Raw genomic sequence first — 19,442 nt, forward strand, 5'->3', positions numbered from 1 at the left:
GTGTTGCTATTCGATTCTGTTATTTTTGGTACAGAAAAGTAGGCTATTTCGTCGTTCAAGAATGACAGGAAAAGTAAGGAATTTCACGACGGAATTGTAAAAATGTTATTTTTGCAATTCCGTCGTGAAATTACTTACTTTTCCTGTCATTCTTGAACGACGAAATAGCCTACTTTTCTGTACCAAAAATAACAGAATCGAATAGCAACACTTTTCAAAATAAATGCTGAAAAGTTCTACTTTTCAGCACTGAAATGGGTGCTGAAAAGTTGAACTTTTCAGCACTTGTTTCGAAAAGTAACACTTTCAACATTTTTTTGATTCAAACGATTTATTGACGAAATACATGAAAATTTGACATAAAATTTCACTCAATGGGTGTTTTTCGGAATTGCAAAAAATGTTGTATGGAGCTCGTTGCAAAACTTGATTTTTTCAGCACTCTTCGTATTTATCCAACTCGGTGAACCTCGTTGGATAAATGTACGACTCGTGCTGAAAAAATCCTCTTTTTGCAACTTGTTGCATAAACTACTATTTTTAAACAGTTAATAAACCAAGCACTTTTATCACAATCGCACACTTGCTTATTAAAATTTTGTTTGAACCACCAAAAACTAAAAAAATCTGTCACAAAAATCCTGCCAAAGTCAAACCATCCACTTTAATGACCCCCAGGTCTATTGTGGTCTCGGTTGCAAGTTTCTGCTCGAACCTAGGAGTCCAAAAGGCTTGAATGGGGAGAGCACCCAAACCTATTTTTACTCCAAGGAACCTTTCACACAAGGGTTTGAACTGACGACCTTTGGATTGCGAGTCCAACCGCCGCCAGCGATTCCACCGGAGCAGGCTTGGTTTGATGTTTAGTTTGTCTTTATAGCAGGGAGACGACTCCCACACCTGGAATGACTAACGGCCTAAAAACAACCAAGGTCGGGGCCGAGATGAGAATCGATTATCCTCTTACAAAGCGGACAGCATAATCATTCGGCCAAGCCTGCTGCCCACAAGAATCCTGCCTACACGAATTGAATCAAATCAAATAGGCATCATTCCCGATTGGCCAATTGGCGGCCATCTTTGTTTTAGAAAAACATTCAAAATTTTAATCTTGATTCAGAATGTTTCAATAAAACAATGGTTTTCTTTGTGTTGTTTGTAGAAGCATTTTACATATAGTGACCCTGAATTCAGAACCATCATTGACAGTCATTGCCCCAAGAGTGAAAGACACCATCACCTAAAGCGACTCCGAATTCTAGGGTTGTGCAAAAGACCCGCCTCGAAGGAGACTCCAACTTAAAAATCAATGCAGGTAGAAAGTGGCTCAGGCAATGATTCAAAATTTTGTTAAGATGTGATATTTTTGTTGACAGAAAACAATACTCCAAGTACAACTTTTAATGCATGACTTTATTGTTTAATAATCTTCCTCGATGTGTTTAAGTCAACTTGTATACATATATAATGTTCTATTATAAAAACCTAGATTTCAGGTCAATTTTTTGCACGCCTGGATGTTGTTACCACTATTCATTGTACAAATGGTTTTCTTTTTTCAAAGTTGTATATCCTAATCCTAGTTTAAATTCTTTGATTGCAAGATCTGTTTTGAGAAAATTGGAGATTGCAAAAGAGAAAGATGATACAAGTTGTGGAAAATATAAGATAGATTTTGAGGAAAGATGAAGGAATAGCGATAGAAGTTAGAAATTAGAAAGAAAAGCTGTGTTGGTTTTCCCTAAGTTAGTTTTTCATTATTCGCTGCCTTATCCGTGGTGCGGTTAGGAAAGTGCCGTCCGGGTGGTGTTGGGCAAGAACAGGCACATCAGGCCACCGCCAGCCAGCAGAATCGCCACGATGAAGGTCGGCGCCGGACAGTACAGATCTAGGAGCGTTGCTATCACTACGTTTCCGATGATACCACCGAGACGGGCCGCCACCATCGAAATGGCCACTCCAGTTGCTCTGTTGGGAGAAGAATTTTAGTTTGTAACGGGGTAGGATAGTGTAGTGCGGACATGAGACCGATGGGCAGTGGGGAGGTTATTGATTGGCATGGATGGTGCTTCGTCGGGAACCTACCTGAGATTCGTTGGAAAGACTTCCGTAATGAGACAATCGAGGGAAGCATTTCCCATCGAGATTACGCCACTGAAGATAGCTGAGACGGCCAGGTTCTGGTGTTTGTTCGTGACGAGATACATCGAGGCAGAGCAGAGACCAGCGGACATTGTGCTGAACACGAGGAAGAACTTTCTGCCCAGCTTGTCCATGAACAGAACGGCGATAACGTTTGCTGGCAAGGCGGCCGCTACCGTGATCAGTGATTCGAGGAAAACTGTGCTTGGAATGGTTGCGGAACAGACGCCGGTGTCCGAATGGGAGCCCATTTTGACCACGTAGTCTGTGACCTGACACACGGAAGCCTCTTCTACGTCCGGATGGGCTCGAGTGTACTCGTCGAAGCGGTTAAACAACTCAGGGAACCACATCATCAGCCCGTAGTAGCCAATGTGGAATGTAAAATTGATCGTGATCGAGATTGTGGTGAATTTCACAATCGGCGACATGAAAAGTTGCTTGCTGTTGTCCATGATGTTGAACAGCATTCGTTTGTACTTGTTCTTGATCGGTTTCTTCACGTCTTCAAGCTCACTCTTGAGCTTTTCGTCGATAATCAGCTCCTTTACCGGGTAGTTGTCCGCCGATTTGCCAGTGTTGGTGACGTAGATACCGCGGAAGATGGCCAGGGCGTCCTCCATTTTGCCTTGGGAAAGCAAAAACTTGGGAGATTCTGGTAGATAGAGGAGCAGGCCGGCCACGATGAAGGAAGGTATCGAGCAAACCATCAGGAAAATACGCCACGAGTTGAAGGTGAAGGCTGCGGTGGTGAAACCAATGTTCGCTGGAATGATCAACCAGGCCAGCCCGGCTACCAACAGGTTACCAATGGTCCAGAAGGCAGCCATGAAGCTAAGCATGGAGCCACGCTTGGCTTTCGGTTGAAACTCGGCAAAGTAGGACCAAATGACTGGTCCACTACCTCCCAAGCTGTAAAAGAGTAAAATTCTTTAATAAACTGATCTTTGGTTGAACAGAGCAAGACCAACTTACGCGGCACCGTTGAGGAAGCGAAACACCATGAACGTTTCGTAGTTCTGCGAGAATGAGGAAGCGACAATGCAGAGGGCATTCATGATCGAGATGACGATGAGGACCTTCTTTCTACCCAGCGAGTCGGCAACGCTTCCCCAGACATAAGCTCCAACCATCATGCCAATGAAGATAATCGAATTTAGCCATCCTTTCGATTGAGTATTCAGGTCGAGGTCGCACTGCGCCGACGGCAGGATGAAGGACATCGAAATGACGTCCATCTCCTCGCTGGTGCTTACGAGACCACATATTGCTAGTAGGATGTAGTGAAATCTGCCATAACCAGTGAGCTCTATCGCATGCTCGAAGTCAGCCTTGCTGGCGAAGCCCCGCTCGGGATCGAGCGACGCTTTGTCCTGCTGTTGCTTCGAGGGGACGATCTGCAGGCCAGTTTGCTTGCTGCCACCGTTCAAGTCCACCGGAATCGCAACCGGGAGCTCCTTTGTGCCGACGCCGTTTGCTACTCGATCGTCTCTTACATTGGTATCTGAAGGCATTGTTTACAAAATTAGTTTCTAAAAGTTTATACCATTGAACCTTTGAACTTACACTTTGAATTGTTGGTATCGGTTTCACTTTCTACCATCCTATGTAGAAAAGGGCTGGTTTTTGTGCGCTGTCCTTCCGGTAAGAATAGGAAAAAGGTCAATCAGAAAAGAAAGCTCCTAACCACGCTGCTCCACACACGAGAGTTTTTGACGAGATTCTATAAAAGAGAGAGAAATATAAATTATTACTTTTTTTTGTTAGTACCTGTGATGATGATGGAGGTTGTTTTAATCTAGTTTGATCTTTTTGATAAAAAAAAATTAGTTCGATGAGGCAGGTCCTACCTAGTCAATTAGATTTCAAAAAACACTCTTTGGAACAGATCTTTTAGGAAATTTCAGACCACCCTTCTGCTTCCCCCTTGTGAACAATTCTACAGTTTTGCCTTCCTCACCTCAATGAGGAAAGGCTATAAAGTCACTCGAAAAATAAACTTCTTAATTCGACCTCGTAGACCCACCTTCACGTATACCTACCGACTCAGAATCAAATTCTGAACAAATGTCTGTGCGTGTGTCTGGATGTAAGTCCGTGCACCGAATAATATGTACACGATTATCTCCGGACTGGCCGAACCGATTTTGGCCGTTCTGGTCTCATTCGATCCATCTTGGACTCCCACAAAACCCTAGTTAATATTATGAAGTTTAGAAAAGTACTTCAAAAGTTATGCTAAAAAATCGATTTTAGCTAAGCTTCGGAAAATTGTAAAAAGTATGGGTTTTGTAAGAAAACCCGTCATGCTATATATTGTTAGAAATGTATTTGAAAGAACGTTCCAACGCGTTCAAAAGATTGAAGATCTGACAACCCCATAAAAAATTATGAGCACTTAAGTGTTATTTATACACTTTTTTTTAATCGGATCTTAAATATCTTGATGAAAAAGGTGTCCGGATCTATCATGCGACCCATCTTTGGATAGGTAACCAAAAGACCTTTCTAACGAAAAAGATTGAAGATTTGACAACCCTATCAAAAGTTATAAGTACTTTAGTTTTTTTAATACACTTTTTTTGGCCGGATCTCAGATATTGATAAAAATAAGTGTAATTTATACACTTTTTTGAGGCTGTGTAGTGTATTCACTTTATGAATGCGAGGAAGGCGCCAACCATCTGAAGGTGGATTAAGTAACGTTTTTTTAATAGGTCATATGAACATATAAAACACAATAGTTATAGGACATTTTCAAAAAAAAAAAAAAAAAAGAATTGTATAGAGCGTATCGCCAACAACTTGAACATTAAATTTTGAAAATGTTATCATCAGAAAGATCAGAAAATAGTTGTTGAGATGTTGGATACTTTTTCACATGAAAAAATTAAACATACAGTGGTTATTTCACCCCAACTGTACACAAAAAAAAACTACATATTCACTTTTCTGACCACAAATTGACTTTGTCCGGTCAAGCCCTCGTGGCGCAGTGATTAGCGTTGCTATGGGGCGCGGGTTCGATTCCCGCCTTATCCTCCTGGCCTTAGAACCAAACTTGACACTATCGCGTGCTTTGGCGCAAAAGATGACTTTATTGAGTTTTGCAACGAGTTTCATACAACATTATTTTCAACTCTGAAAAACACTTTTGGAGTTTTCTGTTAAACGTTTGCTTCCCAATTTTAGTTTGGAGTCCGTGTTTTGGTTTTTGAGAAGACCAAACACTCAAAAACCAAAGCAGTGTCAAAAAAAAAAAAAATACTTTTCGAAATATGTACTAAAAAGTTGAGCTTTTCATCGATTTCACTATTATCCTCTGTTTGAATTACACAAACCTTGTCTATTTGTAAAAAAAATCGTTTTACAATTACGTTACGTGACGTAAGTCTCATGAATTTTCATGATCGGAAAACTAGAGCAATTGATTGAGATTATCTGTTTGGCGAAGCAAATCAAATTAATAATCCATCATTTGAAATCTAGCTTGATGTAATTACTGAAACTTCAATTAAAATCAAATTAAATCTAATGATTCCTGAGCAAACAACGAAGCAAACTAGTGGATAAATGAACCTGTGATCCGACCTTCGAGAGGGCATCGGCACCACCATTTGCAACGGTAATCGACCATGTTTCTCCATCAAAGTTACCTGTCAGCATGGCTTCGCCATCTCTGATGGAAAATCTTCCCCTGATGGCGCCCCACCTCAGACAGAGCGTCGCGACGCTTCCGAATCGGCTCGGGCTGCTGGGATTCGATTTGTTTTATTGTTTTTTTATTGGGAGTTTAAAATGGCGGGAAATGTTGAACCGGTGTGAATCTTTAGCATTGAACTCAGCCGAATCAACGTTTTGCGTGATAAAAACTAGATTTTACAACTTTGTTTGGCCGAGCACGGAAATGGTTAGAATTACGCTGTATTTTTGTAGATTAGAGGTTAAGTTGTGTGACTTAGTGTTCTACGTAACATTCCGTGAAGACAAACCAGCTGAAACGAATCAAGGGTCACGTATTGTGTGTTCCAGCCAGAAGTCCCGAAGGGTAAACAGGTGGCGCGAATCGATGAATGAATTTTTGCAGTGACCGATTGTGCGCACCACTTGTTTGAATGACGCGTCAAGCTTAGATTTGTTGCGCCATATTTTGTGCCCATTATTCTGAGCCGTCGACCGGCAACGTTGGCAGTTCACGTGTCCGCTGAAAGTCATGGGGAGTGTTGTTTATGAAAGTTAAGTCAATTAACCAGTATTCATTGTAGTTATTTTCCTTTGTTGTAATTTTTCGATTTTTTTATGACAATTTAAAATATTTTTAATAGTTATTATTTTTTTTCGAAACTCCCCCACCTTCAACCATGACTTCGAACTGCAGGGTGTAACAATTGATTTTCTTCGGTGGCATGCTCGCAATGTTCTGCTGCTGCAGTCCCGGTCATAATAGACGAGACGTGGCGTCGCATGGTAAGCTGAACTCGCTGACAGCGTCGGCGTCGTAGGGCTGTTTAATGGATTTCAATGAACGTACAAGCGGGGGCGCGGTGGTGATGGGCAATGCATTTCGTGCATTGTTCCGCTATTTGTTGTTGCTGATTTTGTTGTGGTTGGTCGGTATCGAGAACGCGCAGCTATCGTTTGGAATTTCAGCTGCGAGATTTTTCACATCAACTCTGGTTTCCTAGATGGTGTGTGTACTGGCGGAAACGTGAAACAGATTTGTTTATATTTTTGAAACAAATTCCAATGGTTAGGAGAGTTGATCATCGTGGTGCAGTTGGAGGAGTGTTACAAATATTTTTGTTCATATTGTGATAAACACCCCCTTCAAAGTCGGCCCGAAAAATCAGGAGGTACTTTTGATAGCACATTCCAGATTTTTTTAAAAGGTCCTATAAAAATATGCAATTAGCGTGTTGCGGCGCTATAACAACGGCAAATAGTGTCCAGGGCATTCGTGGAAATACAATGTCCCATTGTAGAGGTTCCTGGAGAACAGAACCTTCTTAGCATGGTGCTCCCAACGAATAAACCAAATCTCGAAGCGTATGGTGGTGTGTCCCACGCTTCCTTGAGAGAATCTTAGGCGTCATCCATAAAGTATGCAACGCAAAAATCGGCCAAAATTAACCCCCCCTCCCCCCTACGTCACACTTTGTCACGCAAGGTTGAACCCCCCCTCAAAAAGTATGTCACATTTTGCCAGACCCTCCCCCCCTTCTTTTCGATGGGATTTTTTACAGTTTTTATTTCTTTAAACTCTCATAATTTTGGCATTTTTGCCAATTTTAATATGAAAAAAAAATAAGTTGTCTAATTATCCTTTTTTTTAATAAACATTGCGATATAAAAAAAAACTTTGTATCTTTTAAAAATTAGAAGACCTGGCATAAAATTCAAGCATTGAAAAATCTAGAAAACTGTTTTTCACAGCTTTGAATCTTATAAATTCAAACCATTTATAGCAGTTTTGTTGTGAACACCCTGCCTTCCAAGCATTTGTTTTTATCGAGCAAGAATTTGCAAAATATTGAAGTTCCAGCTGAATAAAAAAAAAATGTGTCTATATAATCAATTAAAATGTGATACTTCTTAATAATAGTAATCAAAACATTTTTGAAAAGAGGATTTAATTCAATTGTGTATATTTTGAATTCATATTATGCAATCATAAAAAAAAAACCGAGCGTGACGTCACAGTCTCGCAAACCCCCCTTCGTCACATCTTGTCACACCTATGATAACCCCCCCTCCCCCCCCTAATAGCGAACGTACTTTATGGATGACGCCTTATTTGATTTTATTCATTTTAACCGACTGTTCATATTGAACTTATCAGCTTGTCTGTAAATTGCATGTAAAGGTTTGATTCAGATAGTATTTATTTCTGAAGCATTTTCAACTAAGAATAGATCTTGCTTATTGGAGCCTAACATTTCAAAAGGGCACAAAACTTTTGTAAACAATAGTGTATCCCTTTGACTCGTATGACAGTTTGCATAAGGTGTGAGAGGGATACACTCTTGTTTACAAAAGAGCAATTCCAGCTCAAACCAAGAATTTTCCCGACCCTCTCCGATTTCAATGAAACTTTGTAGACATGTTATCCTAGGCTTACATAAGCCATTTTTGTGTATATGGAGCCAATAGTACTCAAAAATAACATTTGAGGAGGGCGTAAGGTATTTAAATATTTTTTATTTCGTAATTTAAAAATTACTGTATCTCGAAGCCGTTGCGTCGTATCAAAAAGTGGTCAAAGACAAACTTGTAGGAAATTGGACGGGCTTTCTGAAAAAAAATACACTGAAACAAAAGTACACGCCACATCTATGAGATTTTTTGGTTTTTAAGTCTGAAACTTAAATTTAAAGGTGATGTCACGATTTTTCTTCGCTCAAAATTTTTGAGGAAATAGCCTAAAATGTTACCAAAAGACTGACGAAAAATGCAGGATGGTATGTCTCTCCTAAAAAAAATACAAAAATCATTTACTAAAACTGTTCTTTTGAAAAGTGGTCTAAACGTAAAAATTTTAAAAAATCAGTAGTGGGAATCGATTCTCCAGACAATTTTACATAAAAGTCTCCATATTGACCATTGTCCTATGTCCAATCCGTGGGAATATACAGCGGTTTTAAAAATAAAAATGTTGAAAAATGGGTTTTTTGGTGGTTTTTGGCAATTTCTATGTGACAGACTTGGTTTTTCAGACTCGTAAATATTTTTACTGGAAAGCTCGTCCAATTTCCCATAAGTTTGCCTCTGACAGCATTTCAATTGGATGTAAGGGCTTACAGATATAAGCTTAATTGCATTGCTAATAACTGAAAATAGAATATTTTTTTCAGTGTGGTAGAAACTAGGATAGTAAATTTGCTTACGTAAATATAAAAACGATATGAATCAAAAAGCTGTCAAAGGCAAACTTATGGGAAATTGGACGAGCTTTCCGGTAAAAATATTTACGAGACTGAAAAACCAAGTCTTTCATATAGAAATTTCCAAAAACCACAAAAACCCCTTTTTTTCAACATTTTTATTTTTAAAACCGATGAATCTTCCCACGGATTGGACATAGGACAATGGTCAATATGGAGACTTTTATGTAAAGTTGTCTGGAGAATCGATTCCCACTACTGATTTTTAAAAATTTTGACGTTTTGATCACTTTTCAAAAAAACAGTTTTAGTAAATGATTTTTGAATTTTTTTAGGAGAGACAAACCATCCTGCATTTTTCGTCAGTCTTTTAGTAACATTTTAGGCTATTTCCTCAAACATTTTGAACGAAAAAAAATCATGACATCACCTTTAAATTTATGTTTTAGACTTAAAAATCAAAAAATTTCATAGATGTGGCGTGTATATTTGTTTCAGTGTATTTTTTTCAGAAAGCCCGTCCAATTTCCTACAAGTTTGTCTTTGACAACTTTTTGATACGACGCAACGGCTTTGAGATACAGTAATTTTTAAATAACGAAATACAAAAATATTTAAATATCTTACGCCCTCCTCAATAGTAGTTTATGCAACAAGTTGCAAAAAGAGGATTTTTTCAGCACGAGTCGTACATTTATCCAACGAGGTTCACCGAGTTGGATAAATACGACGAGTGCTGAAAAAATCAAGTTTTGCAACGAGTTCCATACAACATTTTTTGAAATTCCGAAAAACACCCATTGAGTGAAATTTTAAGTCAAATTTTCATGTATTCTGTCTATAAAACGTGTAAATCAAAAAAATGTTGAAAAGTGTTTCTTTTCGAAACAAGTGCTGAAAAGTTCAACTTTTCAGCACCCATTTGAGTGCTGAAAAGTAGAACTTTTCAGCATTTATTTTGAAAAGTGTTGCTGTTCGATTATGTTATTTTTGGTACAGAAAAGTAGGCTATTTCGTCGATCAAGAATGACAGGAAAAGTAAGTAGTTTCACGACGGAATTGCAAAAATGTTATTTTCGAGTACTATTGGCTTCATATACACAAAAATGGCTTATATAGGCCTAGGATAATATGTCTTCAAAGTTTCATTGAAATCGGAAAGGGTCGGGTACAAAAGTACCAGAAAAATTCCTGATTTGAGCTGGAATTGCTCAAAAGTTTTGTGCTATAATGAAATGGAAAGCACGATTTGTTGGGCAACAAAAATAACGCTATTCCTATTTCATCACACACAACATTACAACATTATTTCTGCATGTTTTTTTTTCCATTTCAGCTTTATAGAAACCAAGACTAAATTTGTCTTTAGAGCAATTTTATTGTTACCATTAATTGATCCTTACACTCATTTTGACAATAAAGTTGCTGCTCTACACAATTCTGTTGAAAAATATTAATCAGAAACAAGATCAGAATAGTTTACGTTAAATTTCAAATTTCGTTTTCCAAGAATTTTGTGACCCCGGGAAATTGGACGCTCTAACCAGGAAGAAATTCTTCACAGTCATTAGTTTCTGCTTTGAGACGGTTTATGACAAAACCAGACCCATTAGGAGGTAAAAGAATTTCACTTGACCTGATTTGCCGTTAGAATTTAGGAGCGGCCGTGGCTGACTGGTTACGGTGTTCGCTTTCTAAGCGAATGGTCCTGGGTTCGATTCCCATCTGCTCCCAACGAGAAAGTATAGGAATTATAAATCTTGAAACTCTGAACATGAACGAAAAATCAAAGTCGCCCGAGTCGGGGTTCGATCCCCCGTCCTTTGGATTGGTAAGCAAAAATGCTAACCACTAGGCCATCACGGCTTGGTGAGCGACGTCTGGAATTAGGAATACTGTTACTATCAAACTATATACGCGCTGGGTCCTTGTCCATTTGACAAGGGTTCGGAAGTTCTAAATAACGTTTGAACCCGATTGGTTCAAATGTTCTTCAGGGCGGGGCTTGTCGATAAAAGCTGAGGGACCTCGCGCTCGGCTAGCCAGCGTAGAAATGGGTCACCGAAGCTCGGCAGAGCTAACACCTTCCAAATGCCTATGCGAGTTATTTGCATGTATAGAATGTAGATCTAAAAATACATGGAAACAACTCAATTTGTAAGAAGCGACCGCGTGGTCCCGTTTGGTTGGTTGCACACACACACACACACCTGATTTGCCGTTAGAATTTATAGCTTCTGGGGCGTTGCCGGAATTGCACTCATGCAAATTTATAGCTCAACAATGTTTCAACTTTATCATATCACTGCCTCTAAGAACGGGTTTACATTACAGTACAGTCATCCCACATATTCGGAACACCCACAAATTCGGAACACTTTTATGATAATTTGTCAATAGCATGCCAAAAGTAGCTTTTCTGTCGACCCTACTATTTTTAGAACCTTCATTTGGACATTATCTTGCTATTTCACTAGTAAAAGTAATACTTTTTGAAAAAAAACTTCATTTCAAGACTATTTTGTCCAGAGCAGCAAAACACTGCCTCCAAATGGCCTGTTTCATAATTGTGGGATGTTATTGTACCTCCCACAATTGTGGAACACCAGAATTTAACTGATATTTTCACAAAAAAAAAGTTATCAAACCATGTATAAAACATCACTAAGCTTGAGTTTCATTGGTTTCAGTGTGTGAAGTCATTATTTGGTAATAAATATGTACTCCTGGAGAGATCCAAAGTTTGTTTACACTCGTAAGAAAAAAGTGTTCCGAATTTGTGGATTTCAAGGGTCAAAGTAATTCTTCAAAAACTTCATATAATAGTTAAAATTTTCAGATGTTCGATACAGCATTCAAAAGATCGCATGAAAAGCTTTCAAATGAAGGTAAAAGCGAATCATTAAGTTCAATGTTCGATTTGCTATGATTTTTTGAACATTAGCCGATCTGGAAACCGTTCCGAATATGTGAGATGACTGTACACGCAAAAAAAACACACACACAAAATTAGCATTGTTGTATGAAAGTTTTGCTGTCTTTTATCACCGCCGACCAACCGGTGGCACCGGTTCTGGTGTCTAAACCTAAGCTCAACCCAGGCGGTCTAAAAATACAATCTCACACCCTGTTGCAACAACGACCCAGCAACAAAAAAAAAACAATATCAAGTGCAATGAAGTAGTAAAATAGTAGTTCCGCTGCGCAAACTTGACCTTGTCGCGCCGACAGCATGCAGATTTGCCCCACGTTGATTAGGTTGTATGCTAGTTTTAGCCGGTTCGTTTGAGCTGCTGCCGCCGCCTACGCACTCAATTTGTCGATGAAAGCTTGCCACAAGTGCTCATTCATAGGATATAATTAAACCATTGAATTAGCCATCTTTGCGTGATTGGATGAGCATTGTACAGGGAAGCTCTCGCGGAACAATCGAGAGAAATTCTGGGCATTGTTTGGTGGGGTAATTTGCCAATTGAGATTGAGTGCAGTACAGGCGCAATTCATTCCGTTAGAGAATCTAAGGAGCCCGTGCAATAACTGGCGAGCTACTCTGCACAAGGTACGATCGAATCAAAAGATTGTCAGAGAAAGCAAGCAATTGCCGGAAATGATAATTGGTAATTTTCTACAAATGAAGACTAAACAGTGATTAGTCTGGACCGAATGATCTTCGCAAATTGTTCTTTTCTGTTCTAGATATTTACGTCGCAACAGTGATTTAATCCACAAAACTCATGTAAAGGCCAGAACAGATTAAATTAGAGCATCATATTTTTCTTGATTTGTTCTTCTGTATATAAATTCATTCAAATTTTGTCAAAATTAAATTGATAGGAAAATATTCCATTGCTGGTACTTTCTAAATATATGTCTTGGTCATAAATTTAACTTTAGTTATCACGAGCGTTAGTCATCTGACAATTTGCAATTGGTCACATGCTGCCATGGCCAATATTTGCAATAGACAAGAAAAAAACAGAAAGACGTGAGCTTTGCTCGTGTGAAACATTGCCAGCAGGGTGTTAATCGATCAGCGTGACTTGCTCTCGTTTGTTTTCCAATTTTTGATGAGTCAAAAGTATCACTTTAAAACAATTGATTTGTTGAAATATATTGGTTTAAAAAAAAACAATAAAAAAAAGTGATTAGTGCAATATTTTTATAGCATTGGCCTTTATAAAGTTCCCCAAAACGGAAATATTAAGATACAGTCATCCCACATATTTGGATCACCCACAAACACGAAAGATTTCGGCTGTAATTTGTCAATAGGGTTCAAAATCCAACTTTTCAGTCAGACCTGTAATTTTTAGTTTTTTAGTCCATATTTCACTAGTAAAAGTGGGTTTTTAATCAATAGGCTGAATTTCAAGACTATTTTACATGCGCAAGGATCTGTTCTACTCGCCAATGATGATGCAAATAAAGACTTCAGTGAGTGACTAAAAACTCTACATTTTTGGAAAAAAAAGTTTTTTACGGGTTAAATCCCATCAAAAATTCAAATGCAAAGCACCAGCTCCTGTTAAACTCAATCAAGCTTATAGTATGCCCACCGTTACCAGCCCCTGAATGACCGCCAAAATCTAGAGTTTTTTTTTTTTTTGAAAGGTCCAATAAACCAAATTTTCAGTTTTTGCTTTTCGGGTGTTTTAATACCCTGACTCAAGGCGGTTTTAAAAACACCCAAAAAGCAAAAACTGGAAATTTGGTTTATTGGACCTGGGTGATGAATAGAGCGAATGCATAACGTGTTTTTCGAATGATCCCACTTTGTTTACAACTACAAAGCAGGAGGCTGTTCAAGCACAAGCATGACTTTTTTCTTACTGGTATATGAGCTGTTTTATAATCAATAGTAAATGTCTTATTTTGTCTAGTTTTTGACATTTTTGGATGAAAAATTGTGTGTTTTTAAGTTTGGATCGCTTAGAAGAGGTTTTACTTTTTTATGGTTGACGAAGAACTGCGGCGAAGAACTGCGATGTCCTAGATAAATTCCCTGGCTGATTTAGGAATCCTACAGCTCTTCCTGGTCCAGTGAAAAAACGCCGCTAATTCTAGCGAAGCTGATCCAACAAAAAAGAACATGTTCAGTAGGTTTTAAAACGGAATCAAAATAAAATTAAGACAGCTGCTGGATGGATACAACCGCATCGACTCCATAAACAACTTCAATTCATAATTATTATAAATTACGATCTTGCCTTCTTTTTTTTTAGAGATTTCTTGACTTCAACTCCAGGTCCTCAAGAGCCACAAATTTTCCACTCTTGAAAAAAAAAAAGTTTTTTAATGATCGATAACAATACTCTCTACTTTTGGCGAACAGTAAATTGGTTCCACTTTGACAGTTCAAAATTGAGGCCGTTTGCGAACCACTGTTCAGCACCCAGTATTGGACCTTTTCAAAAAAAAAAACTCCAGAAATGTATTTTTTTTTACATCCTACTGAGTATGATCATAGCAGCTGTTTATAACAGAAATGAGTTAAATATCGAAGAATTTTGAAAGTTGGCAGCTATTTTCCCACTAAAATAGACATAACTTTACAGAAAATGAATAAAATGTCATACTTTTTCTGCAAAATTGATTTTCATTTTGTTTGCAACAATGCTACAACAATAGTTTTGAATTCCGACATGACAATTTATTTACCAAAGCAAATTGAAAATATTTTTTTAAATAACACTATTTTACACCTCATGATGGCGCTGGGACTCAAGTAATGGATCGATTTAAGGTGTACTGTGTCTGGAATATATTTTGGGAACTAAGAATTGATATCTTGATGAAAATTTACATCTTTGTTAGACCGAGATTTTAGACGTATTTTTGAGGCTTTAGGTGATATATTAGGTTTTTTAACTTCAAATCGAGATAAAATCAGTTTTCACCGACAGAATTTTTTGGGAATCGATTTTTCTGACTCAGAATAGTCCCCCCAACAACCTACAGAAAGAATTTCCGAGGTGCATGCAAGTTGCATAATAATCCCCTTCTTACCCACCGTGATTTCATTTTGCAAAATCTCTAACCTCCAGCTTTCAATTCCACCCCTGTTTGCGGTGCCACGGAAAAGCAAATAATAAAATAATACTCATAACATTAAATGTGAAGCTGTTCATTATTTTCAAGATAAGGCTCTGTATTATTTTTTTCACGATTTTTGTGTCTTATCTTGTTTTATTTTTAGTATTTAAATATGCATTTGTCTTGTTTAGATTATGTTTCTTTTTGATAGTCACGGCGTGTTTTCTAGAACAAACTTTTCAGGAAAAAATAGTCATCGCTACTTTCAAATGTGTCTTATAGGAAATTTTCTCAGCTTTCTCAGAGCGAAATGTTTCATCGGGAAATTTCTGAGATATCTCTATTTTAAGTTTTTTGGTTCAAATTCCATTATTATTTATTTGAAATTTTGTACTACCAGTTCAGAAAACTTATCAAAAAATGTGTTTCAAGTGTCATTTACTCATCAAAATGTGCAAAATAAGGCAAGAAACAACTTTGTAGAAGGTTGCAAACCGCTAAACATTTTGAAAATTATGTTTTGTCTGAGCTTTGAATATATGATATTTATTCAGAAATTAAAAACATAAAACAGTGTAAAAATATATTTTTTGCAAGAATAATTAGATTATTAAATTTTGTGTGAACAAATATCACGTGTCTGCTCTGATTTACCTTTTCAACCGATGCTTTGGCAGGTTTGTGATTGTTTATGGTATTATTAAATTTTAATGAATAAATTTGATATTTTCTTAAGCAAACATTAAGCAGGAAAATAAATTCAAATATGATTTAAAATCAAAAATGTACTACATATTACTGTTGCAAGCTTCAAAAGTCATATTTTCATGAGTATAAAATAAAGATAAAGTTGTATAAAATATTTTCTGTTGAAAATGCATTTAAAAGTAGCAATAAAACTCGAGTCTTCCAATTGAGAATGCTGAAAACACTGTCACAAACTTTTTTTAAATATTATTTTAACAATAAAAATCAAACAAAAACCTTTTCGAAACTGTTTGAGCAAAAATCAAGAAATATTTTTTTTAGAGATGAGATTTAACATGAGAGTCTTATAAACTTCTAAAATATTGGTAATTCCTTGATCATTTGATACAAAAAAACTAAAACAATCATTTCATACTAATGAAAAGTATTTCTCCTAATGCCTGCACCAGTAGTTTGCAGTTGAATTTTGAGTATCAAACATGTTTTGTATCTATGCAACTGGTTAATGTTTGATTAAGGAAATAGAATATTTATTCATAAAAATCTTGTAATACCCTATCAATCTCAAACCTGTAAAAATTTCGGTTGTAGCAGCTAATTCCAAGCTGAATCAAAGAAGACCAGTGTTATTTGTACAAAACAATTATGTTATTATCTATTTGTTCTTGTGAAAATGATATTTTAATGCGGTTTTATGATTTTAATTTCTGAATAAATCCCATATGTACATTAAAAAATCGGTTAAAACTTCATTTTCAAAATGTTTAGCGGTTTACAACCTTCTACAAAGTTGTTAATTGTCTTATCTCTGCACATTTTGATGAGTAAATGACACATGAAACACATTATTTGACAAGTTTCCTAGACTGTTATTTAAAAGTTTCCAATGAATGATTTCCCTAGACTAAGATATCTCAATTTTAATTAATTTGTTTTAATCCCTTTAAAACAAATTAATTAAAATTGAGATTTCTCAGAAATTTCCTGATGAAACATTTCGCTCTTAGAAGCATTGGGAAGTTGAGATAATTTCCTATAAGACACTTTTGAAAGTAACGATGACTATTTTTCTCCTTAAGGTTGCCCAGAAAATACGCCGTGATAGTATTTGGCTTATTCTACCTGTAAAATTACTTTGTTTTTTTTTTTTTTGTGCCGGAGGAACATTTTTTTTTTATGAGTTAATACATTTTCTAATAGAATTATCGATGTGGCAAGTTATCCGGATATCCGAAATCCCAGCTCTATTGTAAAATCACAACCAATGTTGACCCCTAAAAAAATAAATTTTTAAAAACATGCATAAAGTCACATAAAATTACAAATCCAACTCAAAAAATTCCAAAATTTGAAGAGTTCTTCTATTAATGCTTTTTAAAGATTTAAAAATAGTTTAAAAATTGATTTTTGCCGAATTTTTAGATCGAAGCCAGTCTAGAGGCGAAGTTTGGTTGTAGAGAGGTAAATTAAGTTTATGAAATATCAGCATGTGCCAGTTGTACTCTTCTAGAAAGTGCTGAAGGATTTTTTGTTTGAAATCATATCTGTCTCGAAATTTATAAAATGTGTTGTACAATCATTCACCTATTCCTATTCATAAGTTTAATAGCAATAGGAAAATCGTTACCATTAAGTATCAACACCTGCAGGATTCTTTTCAAAACTACTTGTGGAAGCATTTTTTCAAAATGTTGTCAGGAAATAACATTTATATCTTCGAACGTTGATGATAATAAATTTCATTAAAATAATTTGGGAATACCATGAGGGATCTCGGAGTATTTAACTCACTACAGATTATTTTGTTCCAAAACATCACAACCACCTATCAAAAGAGAGGGGGAACTTTGGCAAATCCAATTACTACTCTCACCTGATCTATTCTAGTTCATTTTCTAGTTCATTCATTTCACTGTCACTGTTTGAAGACAAAGTAACCGCACTTGATTACAATGTAGTGAACTATTTTCTAAATTTAAACGACTCATCAGCTGTTTGAGGCGCCGTAAATCAGTGTCAATGAACTTATTTGAAGCATTCGTGATACTCAGAACCAATTTTTACACTCCTTTGACTTGCTCCTTCATAATCGCCTCGAAACTCACTTACCCTAAATGCGCAAACCAGCTATTCGCCAACAGTGACTGTGACCACTTTGTGAGTCACTATCTGCAAAATTTTAGCAAGTTATGTTTGCCCTTTTTCTTCCAAATCTGCTGCTTGGGGAGGTTTGCCGCGTGCTACTTTTTTTAAAAAGACTCACTTTCACCACTTAACACTATTATGGCGGTGCAACTTATTAGTCCTAATCGATTCCAAAGTCCGCAACAACGTGACTGCCGACGACGACGGTTGACGGATCGGTTTGGACGTTAACATTAACACTGAGCCTCTTTGAATTTGGGATTCGGATTTGGGTGGGCTTGTGCTGGCTTGTTGTGTGTGTTGTCTCTCTGTCTGATAGGGATGGAGGGATGGTTGGCAAATATTTTCCTTCCTCGGATGCTGTAATCTCTCGTACGGACAAACACTAACTGCTTTTCTTAGTCATTTGCATAGGTGATCGCATAGGTCAGATAACAGGGTGAAGCCACATAAACGTCCCAAGGGTGAAGGTTCTCCGATGCGATTTGTATCTTTATCACTTGGCGATGACGATGCACACAATTCACACGATCAATCAAACGTTCGTTTTCACTGGAATACTCTCAGTTGCAGAAGGTATCAGCTATAGTAAGCGACCACAACAATGTAGTAGAGGGGGAAGAAGCTTTCCGAAATAATAATAAAAAAATAACGAACTCATCTACTAAACACTGCTAAGCTTTTTATCCTTGAACCTAGTGCCGAGAGCTGAGCTACTACTGCTGCCGAGATGTTGGCTCGATGAATGGATCTACTAAACTGAACTGAATCAATAATAACAACAAACATATGAATTGCCATTCTCTCCTATACTACACTCCTACCCAACCGTTTTCCAGTTCTGTGTTATTATTTTTTCTCTTTATTATCACATTATCATAACCGTCGGAGGGACTTGCACCTTACTGGACGACGATCAACGGCTGCGCTCTGTGTGTACAAGAATATCGAGCAGATTGTACTCTACTCCGAGAGAGGAGAGTGAACAAGAACGAGGGAGAGAAAAAAACGCTGCTGAGATAAGCCGGAGGAACAGATTTTCCCGGCTAGCTAGACTACAAATACGGAAGAGATGTTTTCACCAGAGCACGCGATCGCGCCAAGTAAAGTACGCGATCGACTAGTAGTAGAAGTAAGAAGATAGTTCTGACACCCCGAACTGTGGGATGTACGGCAATAAACCCATTTTAATCATATTTCTATGTGCAGCTCATCAGAACTTTGACTCTCAGAAGGCGTTTTGCATATTTTGTGAAGCAGTAAATATTGCTTTCATGGAATATTATAACTTAAGTTAGCGAGTAATTTCCGTTTGACAAACATTAAGAAAAAACTTGTTTTGATTGTTATTATTTATAAAAGCTTGGCACACTTTGTAGGCATAAAACAAAAAATTATTTCCCCTATTAAATAATGTTGATTTTTTTTAAACAAGACCTATAAGTTAATTACCAAAGATCTCGATTTTGTCAAAAATGGAAAAAGCCAACGCAAGTTTTATTTGGAATCTTTGCTTGCTGACATTAAAAGAAA

At 37.1% G+C, this 19,442-nt stretch overlaps 1 protein-coding gene across 1 annotated transcript; it reads right to left on the reverse strand.

Annotated features, from left to right (window-relative positions):
- Nucleotides 1-1,392: 1,392 nt before the first annotated feature.
- LOC6036872 (synaptic vesicle glycoprotein 2B) lies at nt 1,393-18,666 on the reverse strand. Its single transcript, XM_038254317.1, has 5 exons — nt 17,874-18,666; nt 3,709-3,865; nt 3,118-3,646; nt 2,086-3,054; nt 1,393-1,968 (listed from the first exon to the last, which is right to left on the reverse strand). The coding sequence occupies exons 2-5, from the start codon at nt 3,743-3,745 to the stop codon at nt 1,785-1,787; spliced, it is 1,719 nt and encodes a 572-aa protein (XP_038110245.1). The 5' UTR covers nt 3,746-3,865; nt 17,874-18,666; the 3' UTR covers nt 1,393-1,784.
- Nucleotides 18,667-19,442: the final 776 nt, after the last annotated feature.

Source organism: Culex quinquefasciatus, chromosome 2 (assembly GCF_015732765.1).
Source record: "Culex quinquefasciatus strain JHB chromosome 2, VPISU_Cqui_1.0_pri_paternal, whole genome shotgun sequence".
NCBI lineage: Eukaryota > Metazoa > Arthropoda > Insecta > Diptera > Culicidae > Culex > Culex quinquefasciatus.